General features: G+C 36.0%; 2 protein-coding genes across 9 annotated transcripts in view; both read left to right on the top strand.

The window, feature by feature from the left end:
• Positions 1-10,367, top strand: part of mctp1b (multiple C2 domains, transmembrane 1b) — a 38,055-nt gene extending 27,688 nt beyond the window's left edge. For all 8 annotated transcript variants that reach the window (XM_051909868.1, XM_051909866.1, XM_051909862.1 and 5 more), the window contains 7 exons: positions 1,518-1,637; positions 3,539-3,658; positions 5,687-5,743; positions 7,840-7,949; positions 8,042-8,151; positions 9,031-9,128; positions 9,209-10,367. In XM_051909868.1, the coding sequence (XP_051765828.1) occupies positions 1,518-1,637; positions 3,539-3,658; positions 5,687-5,743; positions 7,840-7,949; positions 8,042-8,151; positions 9,031-9,128; positions 9,209-9,280 (687 nt within the window). In that variant the 3' untranslated portion in view covers positions 9,281-10,367. The remainder of the gene's footprint in view (positions 1-1,517; positions 1,638-3,538; positions 3,659-5,686; positions 5,744-7,839; positions 7,950-8,041; positions 8,152-9,030; positions 9,129-9,208) is intronic.
• A 2,589-nt stretch (positions 10,368-12,956) lies between these two features.
• On the top strand, positions 12,957-17,359 carry tlr8b (toll-like receptor 8b). The gene is made up of 2 exons (XM_051911347.1): positions 12,957-13,008; positions 14,060-17,359. Exon 2 carries the CDS (start codon positions 14,082-14,084, stop codon positions 17,127-17,129), a length of 3,048 nt encoding a protein of 1,015 aa, XP_051767307.1. The 5' UTR covers positions 12,957-13,008; positions 14,060-14,081; the 3' UTR covers positions 17,130-17,359.
• Positions 17,360-22,360: the final 5,001 nt, after the last annotated feature.

The following is a 22,360-nucleotide window of genomic DNA, read 5'->3' as shown; positions in this document are numbered from 1 at the left end:
GGCCGGCAGTCCCATGCCCGCCACACAATAGGCCGACGTGTTTGGGACAGGGGGCGCAAGTGCTGAATCGCAGCGTTTTCCCCCTTGCCCTGCCGCTCTAGGTGTTGAATAGAAATGTCAAGCCGGCCCTCATGAGAGGAGAGGGGCCACCCCAGAGGGCCCGGCTGCGGCTCTACGGCTATGCCATGCCTCATTGTCCTCTCTCTCAATGTGCCTGCGTGACAAAAGCGCTGAATTGGAGGGGCTGGGCTGAATCAGACGCTGTCACAAAGCTGCGCATTGAGCAGAACAGACCGATTCTTCAGTCCTTTATGCCCCGTCTCAGTGAAGAGTTCAACCGCGGATTCGGCCCGTATATCTAACCCCAGCTGTCAGTCACACCATCACTTATGGAGATGATTACATTTGTCTCATTTTTTTGATATGCTGTGAGTTTTGTGCACCTTTTGAGGTGGTTTGTGTTAATCAAGCTTATCAGAACAAAGTTGTTTGATTTTCTTTAGTTCTGCCTTTGATGGAAGAGAATCATATTTATCTTTTATATTTAAAAAAAAAACATTCATAAAGTAACTAAAAACTATTTTTAATGTTTATTCTGTAAAAGTAATTTTCTTAAGATATACACCACCATTTAAAAGTTAAGAGTAAGGTTTTTTAAATTAATACTTTTATTCAGCAAGGACATATTAAATTGATCAAAAGTGACAGAAATATTTTGTAACATTATAAATATCTTTATTTCAAATTAATGCTGTTCTTTTGAACTTTATATTCATCAAATAATCCTGAAAAAATGTTTTATGGTTTCCAAAAAAATATGAAGCAGCAAAAACTGTTTTCTTGAACAGCAAATCAGCATATTCAAATGATTTCTGAAGGATCATGTGACACTGAAGACTGGAGTAATGATGCTGAAAATTCAGCTTTGCTTCAGAGGAATAAATTAACTTTTAAAATATATTAAAATAGAAAACATTTATTTTAAATTGTAATAATATTTCACAATATTACAATTTTATTGTATTATTAAAATAAATGCAGCATAAGACACTTACCTGTATTTTTATGGTAGTGTATTGTTTTAATGTTTTGATTGTAATACATAATATATTAAAATTGTAATGTAATAATTATTAAAATAAAGGTAAATTATATCAAATACTTATATGCATTCAGGAGTATTCTCAAAGCTGAAGTGTTAGGGTTTTATATATATATATATAATATAGTAGTCAAAATTTGGATCAAAAAAGTTCATCAAAGTTGTCCTAAGACAAGATGGGTATTGCATTTTGTTTTTAGGACAACTTTGATGAAAGGTTTTGATCCACTTCAAATGTTGACTAGTGTATTTATTATGAACTATATCAGTATATTTGGGTAATATATTTGAAATAATATTTCAAATTCCTTGGTATTCAGGAGTATTCTCACATTTTTTGAAGAGTGTGTGTTATGGTTTATGACTAACAGCTCTTGTTTTGGTTGAATTTCTTTCTCATGTTCTCTCATGTCAGCTGCTGCAGCAGAATTTTAACCGAGTGAAGCGCTGCATCTTCTTCCTCATTAACGTGGGCTCCTACATCAACAGCTGTTTTCAATGGGAGTCCCCCCGCAGGAGTTTATGTGCTTTCTTGGTAGGTGGCAAAACTCTGCTTCTATATACACACAGACTTATTGATATGATACACACAACTCAAAGAAACTCAAACTCACTTATTATAGATAGACAGACAGAGAGATGTACACATAATAATAGTTTGAGGGTGTTTGGTGACTCTTGTGTGTTGAAGAGCTGTGATGTGTGAAGTGTGCTCATAGTTTAGCACTGAAGAACCCTTGAGCTAAAACGAGTAGATGTGATCTCTTAGACGGCGTCCCGCTGTGACCTCGCGCCCGACCTCACCCCGCGCCCCCGCCTGCCCCTCTATGAACACCTCAAGAGCCCTTCACACGGTTCCCTCTCGCTTTCGCTCACATTCACACACTCTATCCACACACTTCCCTCCTGTACCTGAAGGAGGCGCTGTAGACTCTGTCTCTCTCGCAATAGATTCACATTGCTATTTTCATCTTTACCTGTTCTTGAAAATTAACTGACCGAGATTTGACCTCGCTCTTTAAACAGTGAAGTTCAGCTCTGGTTTACAGCTATGACTTGATGCTTAAAGTAAATCTCATATACAATACTACATATATATATATATGTATATGTATATATATATATATATGCAAAAACCTCTAAGTCAGTCTGACATATTTCTTTAAAATTAGCATTTTTATCAGGCTCCTATGTATCCTATGTATAGGTTTCTACCTAAGTACCGGTACTTCTGATTGGGCTGAGGCTGGAATTTTATGGGTTTGAAGTGAAAGAATTTGATGACTATGTGCGGAGAGCATTCACTCAGTATCTTTATCTCATTTTTGACAGAGGTGGCGTTTAGAGGCTTTTGAAATGGATTCAAAGATAGATCGCACAAAAGTCTTTGGGAACAACTAGAAACTATAATTTGAAAGTCAATAAGAAAAGTACATAAAAACAATGCCAGCAAGAATAAAAGCTGTTATAACGGCCAAAGGAGGCCATACAAAATAAAAATAAAATATATATATATATATTTTTGGTTATTATGTGTGAGTAAAGACTATTCAGTTGTTTCAGTTTGTTATTTGCCTAATAAATGACAATAAAATTTTTAGTTTTAAACAAGTTTTTGACAAGTTTAGATTCCTAAAATATTTTCTCTCTAAAATGTTTTCTCTCTATTATAACAGGTGGTCTAACAAGTTTATTTTTTAATTAATATAAATTTATTTGTTAATCACGTTATATATACACACACACACACATATATATATATATATATATATATATATATACACACATATATATATATATATAAATTCTGTTATGCTCACCAAGGCTGCATTTATTTGATAAAATAAATACAGTAAAAAGTGTAATATTTGTATAGATATTGTTATAAAATATTTTTATAATTTAAAATAACTGTTTTCTATTTTAAAATGTAATTTATTTCATGTGATGGCATTACTCCTTAATTCTTTGATGAACCGAAAGTTCAGAACAGCTTTTTTTTTTTTAAATAAAAAGATATTTTGTAACATAATGGATTTTACTGTTCACTTCTGATCAATTGAATGCGTGAATAAAAGTATTAATTTAAAAAAAAAAAAATCATAAACTTGCACAGTAAGGATAACAACTGTATTAGTATACTACTACAGAACTATATTACAATATTTTATTGTGATGATTAATAATAATAAATGTTATTATTTATTGAATATTGAGTATATATTAAGTATAATACCTATAATAAACTGTCTCATGATTTATTGCTTTATTAACTTAAAATTAAGTGTCTTAATGTTTTTAAACATTAGCACATATCTTAATTGTAGGAACTTATTTATTGTTATGAAGTGACTTTTATCATTTGGACATTTACTTAAAAAATGTAATAGTCCATAAAATGATTCTCTTAATTGTCACATTGTCCCGATTGTTTAGATCTTTGTGGTGGTGGTTTGGAATTTCGAGATCTACATGATTCCATTGTCCTTGCTGCTGCTGCTGACCTGGAATTACTTCCTGCTGGCCTCCGGGAAGGAGCTGCGCGAGGGAAGTGTGGTGAGTGTTTTTATGGATGTTGACTCTTGAGTCTAATGATTGCTAAATTTGTGACATTTATCTCTAGCTCATTTTAAGCACATGGTTGTTGTAGGCCGTCACAGGAAATTGAAACGTCTCACCCAACCCAAACTATCTTTGATTATTTGAACCAGCCATCAACTATTCCAGGTCAATAAACAGTTATGTTATATTGTGCATGTTTATTTTTTTTTAAGATGTGTGCACAGCTGGAATTGAATGTTTTTATTCCAATTACCTCGGGTTATTAAAAGTAGCACAGATATATGAGCTCCTAAATGTGCCATTCCACTTACCTGGTGTATTTACTTATCGCATTTTCCAATTAAATTGTGTCAAACTAATTTCATGCCATGGTGAAATGTTGCCAATCACACTAAGTGTGTAGGCAAAAACTCCCTGAAAATTGATTCCATTTTAATTGTTCAAATGGCGTGGAATGAGTGCTGATGACTTTCAGTGAGCGCCATTTCTGGAGAGGGTGTTCACTTCCCAATTAAGCCATCAAAATTTTAATTACATTTTTATTCAGGAGTATCCGGTCAAAGAGTCAGTAGCGATATGCATCAGATAAATCGCAAAACAATAAAATAATAATTTTCCACTTCTTTACAAATTAAAATATGGAATTATCATATTGACCAGCATGAATTTCAATTTGTTTTTTTTATTGCTTTTTTTTGTGAGCTGGATTGACACATGACAGACACAAGGAGAATCATTTTCACATTCAGAAGGAGATTGACACAAATATACAGTCTGTCACAAATGTGAGTCGTATGCATATGTGTTTTCATATGCGGCCTAACGGCTAATAAATGGCGGAACAGCTGCCATTAAATTGTCATCAGTCTGCATCCGAAACTCGCCAGAGGAATATTTTTGCTCAGAGGTTGATCTTTCATTGCTCTGGAGACATAATGAAGTCTTCATTTATGTTTTATTTAGATATCAACTTCGTATCAGATGTTTCTTTTAAAACTGCTTAGGAGAAATACAAATGAGACGGTTGTTGACACAGAGTATGAATACAAAATGTGATTGTGAAATTGCGATTTACAGGCCTGGAAAAGTCAGGGGAATTTTAAAATCTTAAAATATCATGATGATTTTTGCAACTGATAAAATTAAGATAAAAAACTATTTTAAATGCTATTATTATTGTATTTTTTTTTTTTTATCCTTATCAAGTAGTGTAAATGCATGCCTTCGCTCTAAAAAAAAAAAAAAATGCTGGGTTAAAAACAACCCAAGTTGGGTTGAAAATGGACAAACCCAGCAATTGGGTTGTTTTAACCCAGTGGTTGGGTTAAATGTTTGCCCAACCTGCTGGGTAGATTTATTAACTCAACTATTGTTTAAAATTACTGCATTGCTTGCTTAAAATGAACTCAAAGTATGTTAATAAATGAACATTTATTAATAAGTTTAATGAATAATAATTAAACAATAAACATTTATTAAATTGCTTATTAATAAATGTTCACCTTTTGATTATTATTGTTGCCTCTAGTAATTATGTGTCTGATTTTTAATTTCCAGCCTATTTTGGATTCATTTTAAGCCAGCCATGTAGTAATTTTTAAACAATAGTTGGGTTAAATAAAACTACCCAGCATGTTGGGCAAACATTTAACCCAACCGCTGGGTTAAAACAACCCAATCGCTGGGTTTGTCCACTTTCAGCCCAACTTGGGTTGTTTTTAACCCAGCATTTTTTAGAGTGTTAGAAGAATTTAATGAGAAATGTTTGAGTTAATATCAGGATCTAATTTATTGTGATTCAAGTTCATATTGACTTTTGCAGAGTTTGGTATCTTAGGATCTGAGCGCAGTTTGAGATCTCTTCTGAAACTTTAGACGCATGTGAAATGACTAGGGTGTATTTCTCAGGAGAAGCAAAATATATTTGCTCTCCATTTTAAACTCGTCGCTGCTTTTCCTATCAGAAACAACTGAGATATCAAAGAGATCGCATTTGTGATTATTCTTATTGTTGCTTCATAGCAAGCGATTGAGGACCTTCTTGAGGATGTGGATGAAGAATGTGACAAAGATGACAAGGTAACCATACATTTCTACACGGAAGCCTCATTATTTCCTGATTAACTCATTAAGACTCTTCTTTCCCCTTGGTGACACGAAGTATCATGGCCGAAGGAAATCTACCATTTTCCATCTTGTTTCTCTAGAATAGCACTATCGTTCGAGGTCTTGTGTGTTAGCTGGAGCTCTAGGGGACAGCTGAAAGGTTGGTCAGTTTAATATATGTGTCAGTGCTTTAGTTTAATTGCACCTGAGGCTTGTGTTGCCAAATATACTCAACATATCCCAGATGTTTAACTCCAGTCGTTCTTCGCGTTCCCATAACCCTTTGTGCACCACAAGGCAGCCATTAGCGGCCTGACCTTTGACCCTGGGAGCTAACTTGGGTATTTTGGCACAAATGACCCAGACACCTGTTTTCCATTCATAAGGACCCCTCATAGGCCCGGGCTAAGCCTGGACATATGTTTGCACTTAGCTTACCGCCGGCTGGTCATGAAAATACGGCGAGGGTTGGTATCGCTCTCCAAGCTTTCAGAAATTGTTCCTGCTAATTTATGGGGACAATTGATTTGTTGAACTCCGACTCTGTAAGTTGTCAGAGAAAGAATAACACAACTTGCAGCCCGTCCCACTGATTTTCCATCCGACCCGTCGCAGGTGAGGCCTGGGGTTCAGAATTAATGCTGTCATTATTGCGCATACGTTTGTGTACAAACGCAACATGAGGAAAAATGCAAGCTAGCATGGTTTGAATGGATAATATTTTATTGAACAATGAATCTATTAGATAAAACACTGACTACCATGTGTTGACAAATTTCCTGTTGACACAGGAAGTTGGGGCATGAGATATTAAAGGGCTCTTCCTTTCTGAGTAGTCAACAGACTTTAGTTTAAAAACGTTTGGGGTTGGTTAGTTTTTTTCATGTTGTCGAATAAAGTCTCTGCTGCTCACCAATGCAGTAATATTGTCAAATATGATATTATATGATAATATAATATTATCAAAATACAGTAATATTGTGAAATATGATTTTTGAATATATTTTAAAATGATTTTTTTTCCTGTGATCAAAGCTGAATTTTCAGCATCATTACTCCAGTCTTCAGTGTCACATGATCCTTCAGAAATCATTCTAATATGCTGATTTGCTGCTCAAGAAACATTTATTATTATCAATGTTAAAAACAGTTGTGCTGATTAATATTTTTGTGGAAACTGTGATACATTGTCAAGATTCTTTGATGAATAGAAAGTTTAAAAGAACAGCATTTATTTGTAACATTATAAATGTCTTTACTGTTAATTTAATGCAGCCTAATAAAAAATCTGACCAAACTTTGATAGTGTAATTATTTATTGAAAATTATACAAAATCCCTGTAATGAACTGCCTCTCGTGTTGCTTTATTAACTTAGGGTTAACTGTATTTTATACATAAGCATTAGAAGATAACTTTATCATAGTTTCTTTTTTTTTGTTATGAAAGGTCTGGGAATTTTTATCATATGGACATTTAGTAGATAATGGAATTGCAGCCTGACTAATTTGCTACTTGCTATTAAAAAAAATATTTACGCACCGAGATTTTAATGTTTTTGGTCCATTATCCTAGAAGAAACTTGAAATCGTAACTCTCAACACTATAACATACTCAAAAACGCTAGGAACAATTAGAAAAACAAACTGCAGGATATGGAAAGCTCACGATTTGAATTTGATTTGCCAATATTTAAAATGTAACTTTTGAGATTTGAATTTGACTGAGATTAATGTAAATCTAATGTTTAATATTATTCTGTTTAGTTCCAAGGAATTGTGTGTCGTTCAGAGGCCCTCTTTTCCATATTAATGAAGCTGCAGTTGGGATTGGAGACTCGCTGCTTTTGTGTTAAGCTACACCAACTAACCTTTTAGTCTAAAGAGAAGAGACACCAGCTAGCAAACAAAAGCCTCCCCACCCCCACATCTTTCATTTCTCATAACACAACTAAACTCATGTTACCTTACTAGACAATATCCTACAGACCAAAGCACAACTGTCGAAAATGTGCAAGTACATACGACTCAAAATGAATTCTAACTCGCCGGGTGTTGTGCATTCAAACAGGACTCGGAAAAAAAGGGCTTCTTGGACAAATTCTACGCGGTTCAAGATGTGATCATAACGGTTCAGAACGCTTTGGATGAAGTGGCCTGCTTTGGGGAACGAGTGAAGAAGTGAGAAGTTTGGATATTATTTCATACCTTTGTATCTTTGATTAATGAATGCATTGTTTTATATACATTCTCATGCTGTTCTTTTCTTTTAGCACATTTAACTGGTCTGTGCCTTTTCTGAGCTGGTTAGCCATAACAGTGCTATGTGCCGGTGCCACGCTAATATACTTTATCCCACTACGCTACATTGTGCTGGTCTGGGGTAAGAAATCATATTGCTCTTGTATAATAAACACTTTCCCAATGATTTACCATTCAAATTATTGCTTAGTTTGTTGAAATTAAAGGATTAGTTCACTTCAGAATTCAAATTTTCTGATAATTTGCTCACCCCCATGTCATCCAAGATATCTTTCTTTCTTCAGTCAAAAAGAAATTAAGGTTTTTGAGGAAAACATTCCAGGATTTTTCTCCATATAGTGGACTTCAATGGCTACCAATGGGTTGAAGGTCCAAATGTCAGTTTCAGTGCAGCTTCAAAGGACTCTACACGATCCCAGACGAGGAATAAGGGTCGTCTAGTGAAACAATTGGTCATTTTCTAAAAAAATAAAAAATTATATACTTTTTAACCACAAATGCTCATCTTGCACTGCTCTGTGATGCGCCACGCATTACGTAATCATGTTGGAAAGATCACGCGTGACGTAAGTCAAACTGATCTTTTCACTAGATAAGACCCTTATTCCTCATCTGGGATCGTGTAGAGCCCTTTGAAGCTGCACTGAAACTGACATTTGGACCTTTAACCCGTTGAACCCCAGTGAAGTCCACTATATGGAGAAAAATCCTGGAATGTTTTCCTCAAAAACCTTAATTTCTTTTCAACTGAGAAAAGAAAGACATAAACATCCTGGATGACATGGGGGTGAGTAAACTATCAGGAAATTTGAATTTTGAAGTGAACTAATCCTTTAATAATTGAACAGTACTTTTTATATAGAGATGTCCAAAACTACAGGTGTTCGGTTGATCTAGATCAGATGCGTTTGTTTGAAGGCTTTTACATAAGATGTGTCCTTGCATTCAAGTGATTTAAAAGATATTACTAGGATATGAACTATATGCATGTCCCACACAGGTATCAATAAATTCACCAAAAAACTTCGGGACCCCTACAACATTGAGAACAATGAGCTGCTGGACTTCCTGTCTAGAGTTCCATCAGACATTCAGATGGTAAGAGTTCAACGATAAGTGAAGCATTTTCATTCTTTCGCATGTGATTTGCAACTCATTGTGCAAAATCTCCACTTTAGGTTCAGTACAAAGAGCTCAAACCGGACAGCTCTCAGAGTCCCAGCAGGAAAAGACGGAACAACCCCAGATAGATACTTTTCATTTCTAATCAACGGACTCCAAAGAACTGCACAAGGAAAATAAACTGTGCAAAGACTTTAAAAAAAAAAGAGATTGTTTTAAAAAGAAAGAAATATTTATATTGTTTTTATCATTATTTATGCAAATTGCACAACTATAATAGCACAAAAATCAATTGTTGTTCATAAAATGTACTTTTAATTATTTATATGCCCATTTTTATTCACAATCAGTGTCTTGAACATTTTTAATTACGTGGAGAAAAATGTTGCAAGCCGAATTTGAACTTGCATCACCCACGTGAGCACCACAGCTCAAAAAACATGTGCCTACCACTTGGTCATAGCTCCAACAAATTTGTCTTTTTTAAGTGTGTCTTTTCCAATCAGTTGAGTCTATCTGGTTTCTGGTGCAAAAATAACAGCCTAAGTGTTTAGCTTTCGCTAATCTTCTGCACAATTGAATGTAATATATGCAACTGGTTCAACTTCAGCTCTGACCACAGCGGATTTCCTAGAAAACATCCCCAAAACTTTACAGTGACTTTGCTGTTCATATCGTTCACTTTGGATAATTACTTTTATGCCTAAGCACATATTTTATGGTGAAACTGCATGCTGTGCATCTGTATCGAAATAATATTTGTGTGCATAGAAAAAAGTGACTGTAAATATACAATGTGGAAATATTATTTATGTTTTTTTAGATGTTTACCCATGACATATTTGCTGTGACCATTGTTCATATGCTATGATAAATAATGAAATGCTGTTTTATTGTAATATTTATACATTATGTTGCTTGTTAATAAGAATGATTCTTCATGGTATATGAGCATGTATAACTGTTAACCAGATATACTCCAGGACAATAATTATTATTATATTAGTTGGAAAACTTTATACAATTTCCAATTGAGAACATTTGTGCACATTTAAAGAAAAAAGGCAGCAGCTTTGACTTTGCATGTTCATACAGGGCTGGAACCAACCAATCAAAACCTCTCTCTGTGAACTTTGGGTTATTTATGTTCTGAAACAATGAATGTTGGTATTTTTTTTGTATTTATTGGTCTTATAAAGTCAACATGAAATCACATTTGAAACCTATTTTACTTCTGTGAAACTGTTATTAAGAAAATTACTTTAAGTAATTATTACTTTAAGTAACCACACCCCAAAGAAGAAAATAAATTCATTAATTAAAAACAAATTAATACATGCAATTAAACATGGTGCCAAGGGGTTTAAAGTGCATATGGCATTGCATAATCCAGTATTTACTCCTTGTGTAAAATGCAGATTGTTAATCATTTGTCCAAGAGCATCCAATTAACTAATCCAGATTAGAGATACAGTATGTGTGAAGTGATGCATATTTTGGGGTGGGGGAGGGACAGTAAGAGATAATGAATGAGTCATCAGGTGGAGTTTTGTGTCTACATTAACTTGTTCATATGGGCAACTGGAGGGTCCATCTCCCAGTTACAAATGAAAGGTTTATAATTAGTTTCTTTAATCTCTGCCTTATTAAATAAATGCTTCTTTGGGAATCAGGACAGACTAATTGAGCTATGAAGGGCATCTTTTTAAAGTAGCAAAAGAGCAGTCTCTCCCATGGCCTGGGCTTTTAAAAGAGATTAATGAGAATTTAAAACGGTCTTGGGTTTCCCTTCTCACTTCACTTCAATAAAGACCAATGAAATTCTCCACCGTGTTTCCATTGATGGTTTAAAGATCCATAAGAACACAGATGGTTGGGCAAACTCATATATAGTTTCCAAATCGCATCTATACAATCGGTACCCTAAACAAAGGAACACAAATGTCTGTTTTTATCATACTAAAGTCAAAGATGTAAACCTTCCCGTCTTTCCTAAAATAAGAGAAGTTACTATTGCACAATTAATGTCAAGTTCCACAACAGATCTATATTTAAAGACTTTACTGCTATGTCGGTTTTTAAATTTTCAGCGATGTCTGGGTGAATCTCATGAAAACATGTTCAGGTCACATTTCCTACCAAATCTAAAGGAAAAATGAGACATTATATTTTGCATCATCCAGACATTTTGTGAGATTCACCTGTCCATACTGACCGAATACTGAATATTGACTGTATTGAAAATCTGCATTAATATACAGTTTAAAAACAAGAGAAAATAAAACCCAGATAACAAACATTCTAAATAGTCAGCACTAGTCATCAATCAAGTTTATTCATCATATCTTTGCTTGGTATCTGGAAACCCACTCACACACAATGCTAAAACATAGCTCTGTGCAAGCAAAATTGACTCTTTTCCTGTGCAACTCACCAATACTATTGAACTGCGGCCCATTATTCCTCAAGAGCTCGAAGCTCATCCCCACAACTCAAACATAACGCCCCGGGCAGGATTCAACACCCCCTCAGGCTCAGATACCCTCCGGATCATGAAGGGTGGAAAAGGTGAAAAGTGCAGGATGCAACCTGGAAATCATTGTCAAGATTGTATTTACTGTGATTCAACTCATTGTTTTGGGATTTGCTTATATGCTGAAAGAAGTAGTAGCAGGCAGCACATCTCATGAGGTTTGTTTGCTGTTCTTACAAAGCCTTGTGCAATCAGAAAACAAAGTCCTAACACTTTAACTTAAGATGGCACATAAAAACGCCGCTAAACACCAGCACTAACACAATGCATGATGCTGAAACGAGTGAAAACAACAAATTACAGAGTAAAACACGCCTATATAATGAACCATGCCTTGTTCATCTCCATACCTCATCCCTACTGATCAGAAATACCAAAGACTGTGGCATGGATACAACACATTTAAAATTAATAATGGTCCGATCTGTATGTGGAACACGTAGCAGCGGTTGGAAAGCAATGCATGAAAGCTGCCCCCAGGTGCTGAGCAGAATATGAGCACTGGCACCTCTGCGGGTTCACACAAAGTGCTATGCATCTAATTGCTGGAGTGTCCACTCACAGTCGCCGTGTTTCTCCGCGGCATACTAATGCACTCGCGGCTCCGCATGCGATGAGTGCCAGTCTGGCCTTGCATACTCCTGGTGTCTGTAGAGCTGATTAGGGGGGATTTTAGCCATTGCTGGAGAGCTGTGCAAACAGAAGAAACAGACTGCTGAGTGTTTGCAGATCAGGTTAGTGTGTAGATCTGCTGACAATGGTCACAATGTTACTGTTTCACTCGAAGATAGTAGATCTGACGTATGGGATCAAGTAGGATTAGAAGGTTAAGAAAGGATTACTACTGACTTTGAGTTGAGCGTTTACTATTCTTTAGGTTTTAGATATTTTGGTTTGGTCAGGCTAACAATATGCATATGTTAGTAATAATTTTCTAAAAGTTATTGTAAAATATAATATTGATGAATAAACACAAGTTTGGCCCAATGTAAAATGCTTAGGAACTGAGATAAAACATGGGAAAAACCTATCATTTCCATACAAACTCAACCAAGCCCAAGGTTCAGTTAAGGTCCAGGTCAACAAACTGTCTTGCTTCATTAACAGTCATTCAAAAATAGCAGTGTATACAAAATAGGGAATTCTGAAAATTCGGTTATCATTTCCTCATCCTCATGTTGATCCAAACATATGACTTGTTACTTCTTTCGAACACAAAATAATATATTTTGAGAAATAAGGAAGCATTCTGAAACTTGAAAGGGGAAACTACAAGCTGACAGACATTCCTTATCATGCTTTTCCTTTCTACGGACCGCTCTGGTAAGCACACTTTCTGATCTGTTTTGAAAGGTGATTTATTGATGAAAAGTGACAATAAAGACATATATAATGTTACAAAAATGTCCATTTAAAGTAGAAGCTGTTATTTTGAACTTTGTATCAATCAAAGAATCCAGGAAAATGTATCAAGGTTTCCACAAAAACTTTCCACAAAAGCACAACTGTTTTTAGCATTGATGAAAATATGAAATGTTTCTTGAGCAGCAAATCAGCACATTAGAATGATTTCTGAAGGATCATGTGACAATGAAGACTGGAGTAATGGTGCTGAAAATTCAGCTTTTCCATCACAGGAATAAATTACATTTTGAAATATATCAAAATAGAAAACAGCTATTTTAAAATCTAATAGTATTTTCACAACATTTCTGTTTTTATTGTATTTTTACTGTATTTTTTCATCAAATAAATGCAGCCTTGTGTGAATAAGACACTTTTTTCAAACCCATTAAAAAATCTTACAGAGCCCCAACTTTTAAATGCCATTGTAAATATAAAAAAGGGTATTTCTATATTATTTTGGAGACAAATAGACACTTTCACCACAGTTTTCGCCTGATCTTTTGAATGTTGATGGTTTCATGCTCTCAGTAGCAAATAATTCACAGAAAAAAAAATTTATTCTTCCTGCAATTGAACCTGTATTCAATGTAGTTTTGGATTGTATCCCGTATTGGATAGTGTTTTTCAGGTTTTTTTTTTTTTTTACATAGCTTGTTTTGTTCATGAGTGCATGCCACGAAACCTGTCCAGGTTGGCATACCCAATTTGACTAGCTTTTTGGGGTTTTTTTACCAAGTGACAGAAGAATTTGCACTAAAATGCCATAGAGTTTGATTGGATGCAAAGCCTTTGACAACAAAAGATGTCCAATTTTAGTTGATATGGTTATTTTCGTTAACTATACACAATTATATGGTTAGTTTGCATTGTTACAATGTTACAACTGTACTGGACAACTGTACTTTGTGCTTCAGACAGTAACTAGTAATAATAGATTATCTCAATCAATATGTTCTCTCATTCACAGGAGTCTCCACAATCACAAGAAAATGATATTTGTGTTCATTTTGATTTGTACTGCCCACTCGTCTCAAGGCCTCATCTGGGATTGGAGAAAGCTTCCATGTGATGTAACACTTTCCAACAGCTCTGTTGTCTTGGACTGTTCAGAAAGATCTTTGAAAAAAATCCCGAAAAACCTGATTTGGAATACAACTGAACTAGACTTTGCGAACAATGAAATACGTTACCTCCCAAAGGATGCCTTCTGGAATCTGACTAACGTTACACGGATAAACCTCAGAAAGAATCGGATTGAAAAATGCCTTGAAAAAGACCGAGGGATTTTCTCAAGATTGGCTAACCTGGAGACTTTGCTACTCGACAATAATAAGATCTCAGCAATTCCTAGAGACCTTCCTCCTGGATTGCAACAGCTGAGCCTCAATTCCAACCGTATCAAGAACATTGGACCATCAGACTTTGAAAGAACAAGGAAACTCAAAGTTTTGAAATTAAATAAGAACTGCTATCATAATGTCAGTATAGAACTGATAATTCACAAAGAAACATTTCAGCATTTACAACTAACTGAGCTAGAACTGTCCAGAAATGGAATACAGAAAATACCATCGGCTTTACCTGGATCCCTCAACACACTCTCACTTCTTCTAAATAGGATTGAGCGAGTTCATGCCTCTGACCTGAACAACCTAACAAACCTGACAGTTCTTGATTTATCTGGAAACTGCCCTTTTTGTTTTACTGCTCCTTTCCCATGCACTACCTGTCGGACAAAGAATCACGCTCTACACATTCATCCGGATGCTTTCAATGAATTATCCCAACTGCAAGACTTACGACTGTCTGGAAATTCTTTAAAAACAATCAAATCGTCATGGTTCCGGAATCTTACTAAGTTAAAGTATTTGTATCTTTCCTTCAACTCATTGATAAGTGAATTTCAAAGCGGACAATTCTTCAGTGTGTTACCACAAGTGGAAGTTGTAGATTTCTCATATAATAATCCATATCAAACATTTTACCAAAGAATGAATCTCTCAAAAGGCTTTGGTAGTTTGAAATCATTGCATACACTTCACATAGAAGGCTACAATTTCCACAATCTTTGTGAGGAAGATCTCCGACCTCTCTTTGGGTTGAGAAACCTATCCGTTCTAAACTTGGGAGTCAACTTTCTCCAACATATCAATATATCGGTGTTCAGAAACTTTCACAACCTGTCTTTGATTTCATTGATTGACAACAGGCTAACACTCACAAGTCCTCTTTGGAGACGAGAGTGTAGAAATGAAATCCTTGCTGATGAGGACGAGGGAGACAGACGCGAAGACCCCTACATTCACACAAATGAACAGTTCCGCAATTACCCACCGTTTACCAAAGCTGAGTGTCTGGCAACAGGACCAGTTTTGGACCTCAGTAGGAACAACATTTACCACATCAAACAAACTTACTTTACAGGAGCAGAGAATACCACATGCCTCAATCTTTCCTCCAACTTCATTGCTTCATATTTCAATGGTACAGAGTTTGTTCACTTTCCCAAGCTGAAGTACCTTGACTTGTCTCACAACAGAGTCTACATGCGTTCAGATTCAGCACTGAATGAACTGAAAGAATTAGAAGTTTTGGATCTAAGTCACAACAAACATTACTTTGAGGTGGCGGGTGTCAGGAGCACTCTGACATTCCTGGAAAACCTCCAGTTCCTCAAAGTGCTGAATCTCAGTTGGAATGAGATAAATACGCTGACCAATAAGACTCTGCAGAGCGACTCACTGAAGGAGCTACAGTTTCAAGGCAATCGACTGGATATAATGTGGAAGAAGGGCCGTGGATTCATAGGTCTTTTTAAGTCTCTCTCAAACTTAACACACCTTGATATATCATATAACAAGCTTGCCGAAATACCGGACGATATTTTCAGCTATTTCCCATGTACGCTAAAATATCTTTGCATGAGCAGGAACACACTTGCTGATTTTAAGTGGGAACAGCTCAAATATTTACCCCACTTGGAGACTCTGGATCTAAGTATGAACAAATTGAGTAAAGTCACTAGAAACCTATCAAAACATACAAATTCATTGAGGGTCTTAGACTTGAGCCATAATCTGATCGTCAAGTTGAATCACAGCTTTCTCAAAGATGTCAAAAGCCTGATGATCCTTAATCTCGCTTTCAACTATTTAAAACATTTAAGTGACGCATCCTTCCAGACAAGTAGCGATCACTCCCTACGCTTGCTGAACCTGCAGAGAAACCCTATCCATTGCTCCTGTGACCTTCTGGACTTCATTCTCTGGTTAGAGAAAAGTGACACAGTCCTTCCTTATCTAGCAACAGACATCTTATGCGATCTTCCGGAATCCAAAAGGGGACATCCAATGATCAATCTGGACTTTAAAAATGCCTGCATCAACAATAGTATCGCTCAAATCCTATATGTACTCACCTCATCCATCATTATTGTCATGATGTCTACAACTATCGCAATACATGTGTTCTACTGGGACATATCGTACATTTATAATTTCTGGACAGCCAAAATTAAAAGTTATTACTTGAAGACGACTGACTGCACTTATGATGCTTTTGTTATGTATGACACCAATGATCCGATGGCGGAAGAGTGGGTACTGAACCACTTGCGTTTTGAGTTGGAAGATAGAGGAAAACGAGTTCGTCCGTTATGTTTGGCGGAAAGAGATTGGACTCCTGGTACACCCATCATGGATAACCTGAACCAGAGCATACACCGGAGTAGGAAGACAATATTTGTGTTGACAGAGGGATTTGTTCACAGTGGGATTTTCAAGATGGCGGCTTTCCTAGCGCAACAAAGGCTTCTGGAAGAGGGCGTGGACGTGATGGTGCTGGTATTGTTGGAACCGGTTCTTCGGCAGTCGAGAATCTTAAACTTGCGGCGCTGCCTGTGTGGACACAGTGTGCTGGAGTGGCCCAGAAACCCGGCAGCAGAAGGCTGGTTCTGGCAGAGTTTGAGAAACGCAGTTAGGTTTGAGAGTCAAGGTGGTCAAAGCAAAATGTTTACAAATTACTTCAGCGGACGATGAACTGGTACAAAATGAGACCCTTCTGTTTAAATACTTCAGTTGTTAAGATGGTTTCTTGGATTCTTTCTCCTGAGCCATTTGTGATTACCATTAGCATTGGGGTAGTTTTTACATTTATTTGTATTTGTAAATGTATTGTTTAAAATTGGGACATTAATGAAAATAAAGTTATAAAAACTATGTAATTATGTTACATCATACATTTTAAAAGAAATTAATGCTTTAAGCTACGTTTGTGTTATTTTTTCTCACCGTCAGCTGCTTGAAACTCTCTCTTCTCCAGAGTAAAAATGGGTTGAAAGAAAACTTTAGTCCCCTCAGTATGAGGCACACTCTCTAGAACTACATTACCCATCATGCTTTTACTACAACAATCATTTTAGGTGGAAGAAGTAACACTGATTTTACAGCGCAAATTGATCAAGTAATGCTTTACTTTACTAATTACTAAATAATCAGATAAATGTAACAAGTAACACATTGCCCCCATCACACATTACCAAGTTTTTATCTCATGAAACCAAAATGCCATAGATTTTCGCCATTCTGTGTAAAAAAGACCTTCCCCATCCATGCAGTCACTTCCCTCTTAAACTAATTTTATCAACAACTTCCCATTAGTCTCAGTTATGGTGCAATCATAGTCACATTTACAGAAAATACTGTGATGCACTTTATCACTCTAGAGAACGATACAGCGTGGTGACAGATTTTTATCAGTGCCTTTTGTGGACTCACATAGTTACGATACACAAACACATAGATACTCCAACTCTCTACGTCCTTCCCTTTTTCATCTTTTATTCATCATGAAACCAGTTATGAAAAATTCATGACTCCAGGCAATGAAATGAATGCAAAATGAAAACTGTGGGCGTATAAAAAAGGGTGAGAGAAAGAATGTCTCTATCTAGGGTGACGCTGGCACAAGGTGCGGATCACGGCGAGGGCAGTGGGTTCTGGAGAACAACTCTGCTAACTCTCTCTGTGTTAATAAAGTAGACGAACTTCTGATGGACCGGTTTCATTTCCAGCATTAAGAGAACCTGGGCTACAACACTATGTGCTTGCTGAACAATATTGTACAGTATGAGGAGCTTAACTGACCAAAAAACAGACATCTACTTGGGGGATCCATGAGAAAGAAAGCAAAAACTTTCAAAACTGCATCATATGGGATACTTTCATAAATAAATTAAGGAAACTTAAGGTGCTTCAATGTTACACCAAAGAATAATCAATGGTAAAAGCAAGTTAAAATAGTGTAGTTCCGATTTAAGACCACTTACTGTATATCTGAGAGCTGTCAAAACTCTCATCACCATATGGTAATAGCCATAATCACATTTAAATAAACCCCATTCAATTTGTACATTAAAATGTTTATTTTATGCATCTAAAAAATTTAGACATTATAAATAAAAATGATTATGTTTAGATACTACTCATTCTGTTTACTAGTATAAAAGGTGTAAACACTTGCAGTGTTGGTTAAGTCAAGCTTGGATAGTACTCCATTGCTTAATCCTAAATATGAAACATACAGTTTTGCCAATGACTCGGAATTTGATATGTTGCACGCTCATTTACCGTAAACTCGCGCCAATTTGGAAAAAAAAGACACGCGGGCGAACCTGACAGCAGCGTTTTCGAAAATTAAAAAGTAACTGACATTTTGTTTTTAGTGGACGACCGCGGCTATCAATAATGTTCATCATTTTAATTCTAATTTTAATAGTAAATATGAAGCAGCCGATGTCAAACTGGTAAGTTTATAACGAGATAAATTTCTCTCAGTACATTTTCTCGCACACCGCTGTACAAGCTATAAGCCATAAACACGTCACACGATTGTGTCAATATTGTACAATAAAATTAATCATAGTAAGATCTTTTGAAATCTTAAGATAACTTTTTATTTCATCCATAAAATATCTTAGCAATATTAGATAATTCATGAATAAAAATATAAACAAGATTACAAACTTTTTTTCTTGTAAAATGCAGATGTCTCAATGGCAGTAATGCTATTTCATGGCTGTAGCTTAGTCTGTGTCTGTGTATTGTTGTCTGCATATGCAACAGTACAGTACTGAGCTCCAGGGAAGGTGGACGTCACACACTCCCTGGAGCGCCAGCTGTCAGTACACAGATGCCGGCCCCACAGGAACCCACACTGGCCCCAGTGGTGGATGCATGGAGCCAACCAGCACACAGCTTCTGTGTAATGAGACAGGGCCTTTCCCTGACAGTCCACCCCTGAGTGAATACCGCGCCTGACATACAGCCACAAGCGTGATGGTTGTCGTTTGACAACTCCCTCGTCACAAATTCAGAATATGAGCACAAACAAAATGTTCTCTCTCTATTCATTACCATTGTTCTGTAGCTTGCTGGGACTCCTCCTGCTTGTGCTGTTGAGTTTTGGGGCCCACTGAGAATTGAATGAGCGTGAACCCCACTGTAGTGTGAACATGAGTGTGCGTGTGTGTGGTCTTCCTGGCTTTTTAATTCTGCATTATTAAAGAGAACATGCTAGTGGCTAATTAGGCATTGATGCACCCCCCTCTCTTCTCATCGCCAAGTTAGCATCTCTCTGGTAAACTGATTGCTTGCGTTGAGTTTCGTGCCGTTTCGCTGACATTGACCCTGCCACAACGCTCCAGATGCCATGCTGCGACGTGACTGGAAAGGCAGAGCAGGAGCGTGGAGGCTCTTTTTCATTTCATTGGCCAATGAAATCAGTATACAGCACAGAAACTCAAATGCATGACTAATTTGTTGTGCCTTCACAGCTAATTTTGTATCATTATTTTGGGTTTTTGATCTTGGTTTCTAGTCACATCTAAAAAATGTTCTTTACGTGTTAACTGTAATTTTATTTTCTTGTTCATATGGATTTTTAAATACGTGGGTGAATTTCACAAAACTTGTCAGCTCATATTTCAACAATAATAATAAATTATATTTTGCATAAAAATAAAGCCTGTTTTAAAGCCAAGATTATTTAGAATTTTTGCATTATTTTCATCTCAGTTAATCACCCCAATTTTTATTACCCTGTTGATAATCTCATTCTCGTTACCGTAAAAGATCTATTATTTGAATTGTAAAAATGCAATATTAAAGTGCTTCTTCACACATTATAAATTAATGCTTATTTAAAAAAAAAAATCTTTGTTAGGGGTGGGAATCTATAGGCACCTCACGATCTGATTCAATAACGATTCAGATGGCTGTGATGATAAAACGATTATCGAAGCATCTTCTTTATGCATTTTTTTCTATACAAGATTTATTTTTTCTCACTGTGTGACTAATGTTAAAACCCATAATGTGGCTTCATTTTTATGCAAAATATGTCCTTTTTTTGATTTTGCTTTTAGAGTGATGTGACTCGGATGTATTTTCATGAGATTCATCATATGAGCCGATTTGTTTTTGTGCTTTAATCAATTATAAAATGTTTCCATGCTAAACAGTGAGTCGATTTAATCTAAAACTTCAGATTCTTTTTTTCTATTTAAGGCTGGGTTTGTCTATTGGGAGGAAAGTGTTTTCCCATGGATATTGGGATTCGCAGGAAAATGAGCATGTTTTAGATATAGCCAATGGCAGTCGACTCTATTATAGATTTAATATAGAGGGCATTCCTGAGAGACACACAAGATTTCTTTCCTTTTCTCGCTCTCTTTCTTTCTCTTTGAGTGTTTTGAATATCCTAAGGTGCCATGACCTGAGAAAGTATTAATGGCATCAGTGCCAGTTTAAGTGGGTCATTTGGAGGTTCAGACTTATGAAATGCTGTCGCATTCTGGGGCAAATCGTTGCTGCATGCGCTTCTTTATGATATGAAATGCATTATGAGTGAACCAGAATAAGCAACAGATTTGGAACTGTTTTATTTTAACTCTTGCTATTATTTTGATAGTTCTTAATAGGGAATTATTGCAGAATATACAACCATTTGAAGCGTATAATTAATGTTGTTTGTTAAGGGTAACATAATATATATATTTTTTAATTAATTATAGTTTTTGATACAGACATGAATGATACCTCAAATTATAAGTGAATAAAACATGTAAAATAATTCCATAGTTTAACATTGAAGGAGAGACACACAATCAACCTTATTGCCAGTGGTGGGGAAAGTTACTTTTAAAAGTAATATGTTATAATATTGCATTACTCCCTAAAAAGAAACCAGTTGCATTACTCAGTTACTTTTTATGGAAAGTAATGTGTTACTTTACTTTTGTGTTACTTTTTCTCACCTGGGCTGGGTTTGCTTGTACTATATTTGTCAAATGTAAAGGCCTTTTCACACCTAAAGTGAAATGAATAAGCCTCAGGCTGAACTAGGATATGCAAATTCACGCCACTAGAGGGCGCAGCTCAAACAAATCTTTCAGCTGTGCTGAAACACAACGCCTCTGCACTTATGCTGGGTACACACCACAAGATAATCGGGCTGATTTTGAGCCGATTTCTCCCTTCTGACAATCCCAGGTGAAATACAGATTATCTTGATGGTTCTACAGATTATCTTATCAGATTTTCCTGTGGTGTGAGGTGTGTTAAGAGTGACTGAATCTGCTCGGAAGAACGTCGGAGGCGCCCCGATCGCGAATCATAAATATTCAACATGTTCTACAAAATCTTTTAGTGTGTACCCAGCATAACTCCTGATTTCTCTCAACATGTAGACAGGAGAGCTGTCAGTCAATAAATGGGAAAACAAAGTAACTTATGTTACTTATTTGAAAAAGTAACTCAGATATTTTGTTGTAAATTTAAAAGTACTGCATTACTTTAGTTACTTGTAAAAGTAATCTAATTATGTAACTTGCTGCTACCTCAAGTCCAACCAGTGTTGGAGAAAATTACTTTTAAAAGTAATGCATTACAATATTGCATTACTCCCTAAAAAAGTAACTAATTGCATTACTTAGTTACTTTTAATGGTAAGTAATGCGTTACATTACTTTTGCATTACTTTTTCTCATCTGGGCTGGGATGTTTGTTTGTTTGTTTGTTTTTATAACAACAAAAAAGTTCTATTTTTGGCAAATGTAAAGGCCCTTTCACACCAAAAATTAAATGAATAATCCTCAGACTGAAGGAATTGCAAATTCACGCCTGTACAGTAGAGGGTGCAGCTCAAACAAACAAGCCTTTCAGCTGTGCCGACAATTCTGGAACACAGAAGAATAGAATGCAGGAGAAGT

This window comes from Ctenopharyngodon idella, chromosome 10, assembly GCF_019924925.1.
Source record: "Ctenopharyngodon idella isolate HZGC_01 chromosome 10, HZGC01, whole genome shotgun sequence".
Lineage (NCBI taxonomy): Eukaryota > Metazoa > Chordata > Actinopteri > Cypriniformes > Xenocyprididae > Ctenopharyngodon > Ctenopharyngodon idella.
This window is presented reverse-complemented; position numbering and strand designations above follow the sequence as displayed.

Coding starts and splice junctions, on each gene's coding strand:
- tlr8b (XM_051911347.1), top strand. CDS start 14,082: ATGATATTTGTGTTCATTTTGATTTGTACTGCCCACTCGTCTCAAGGC.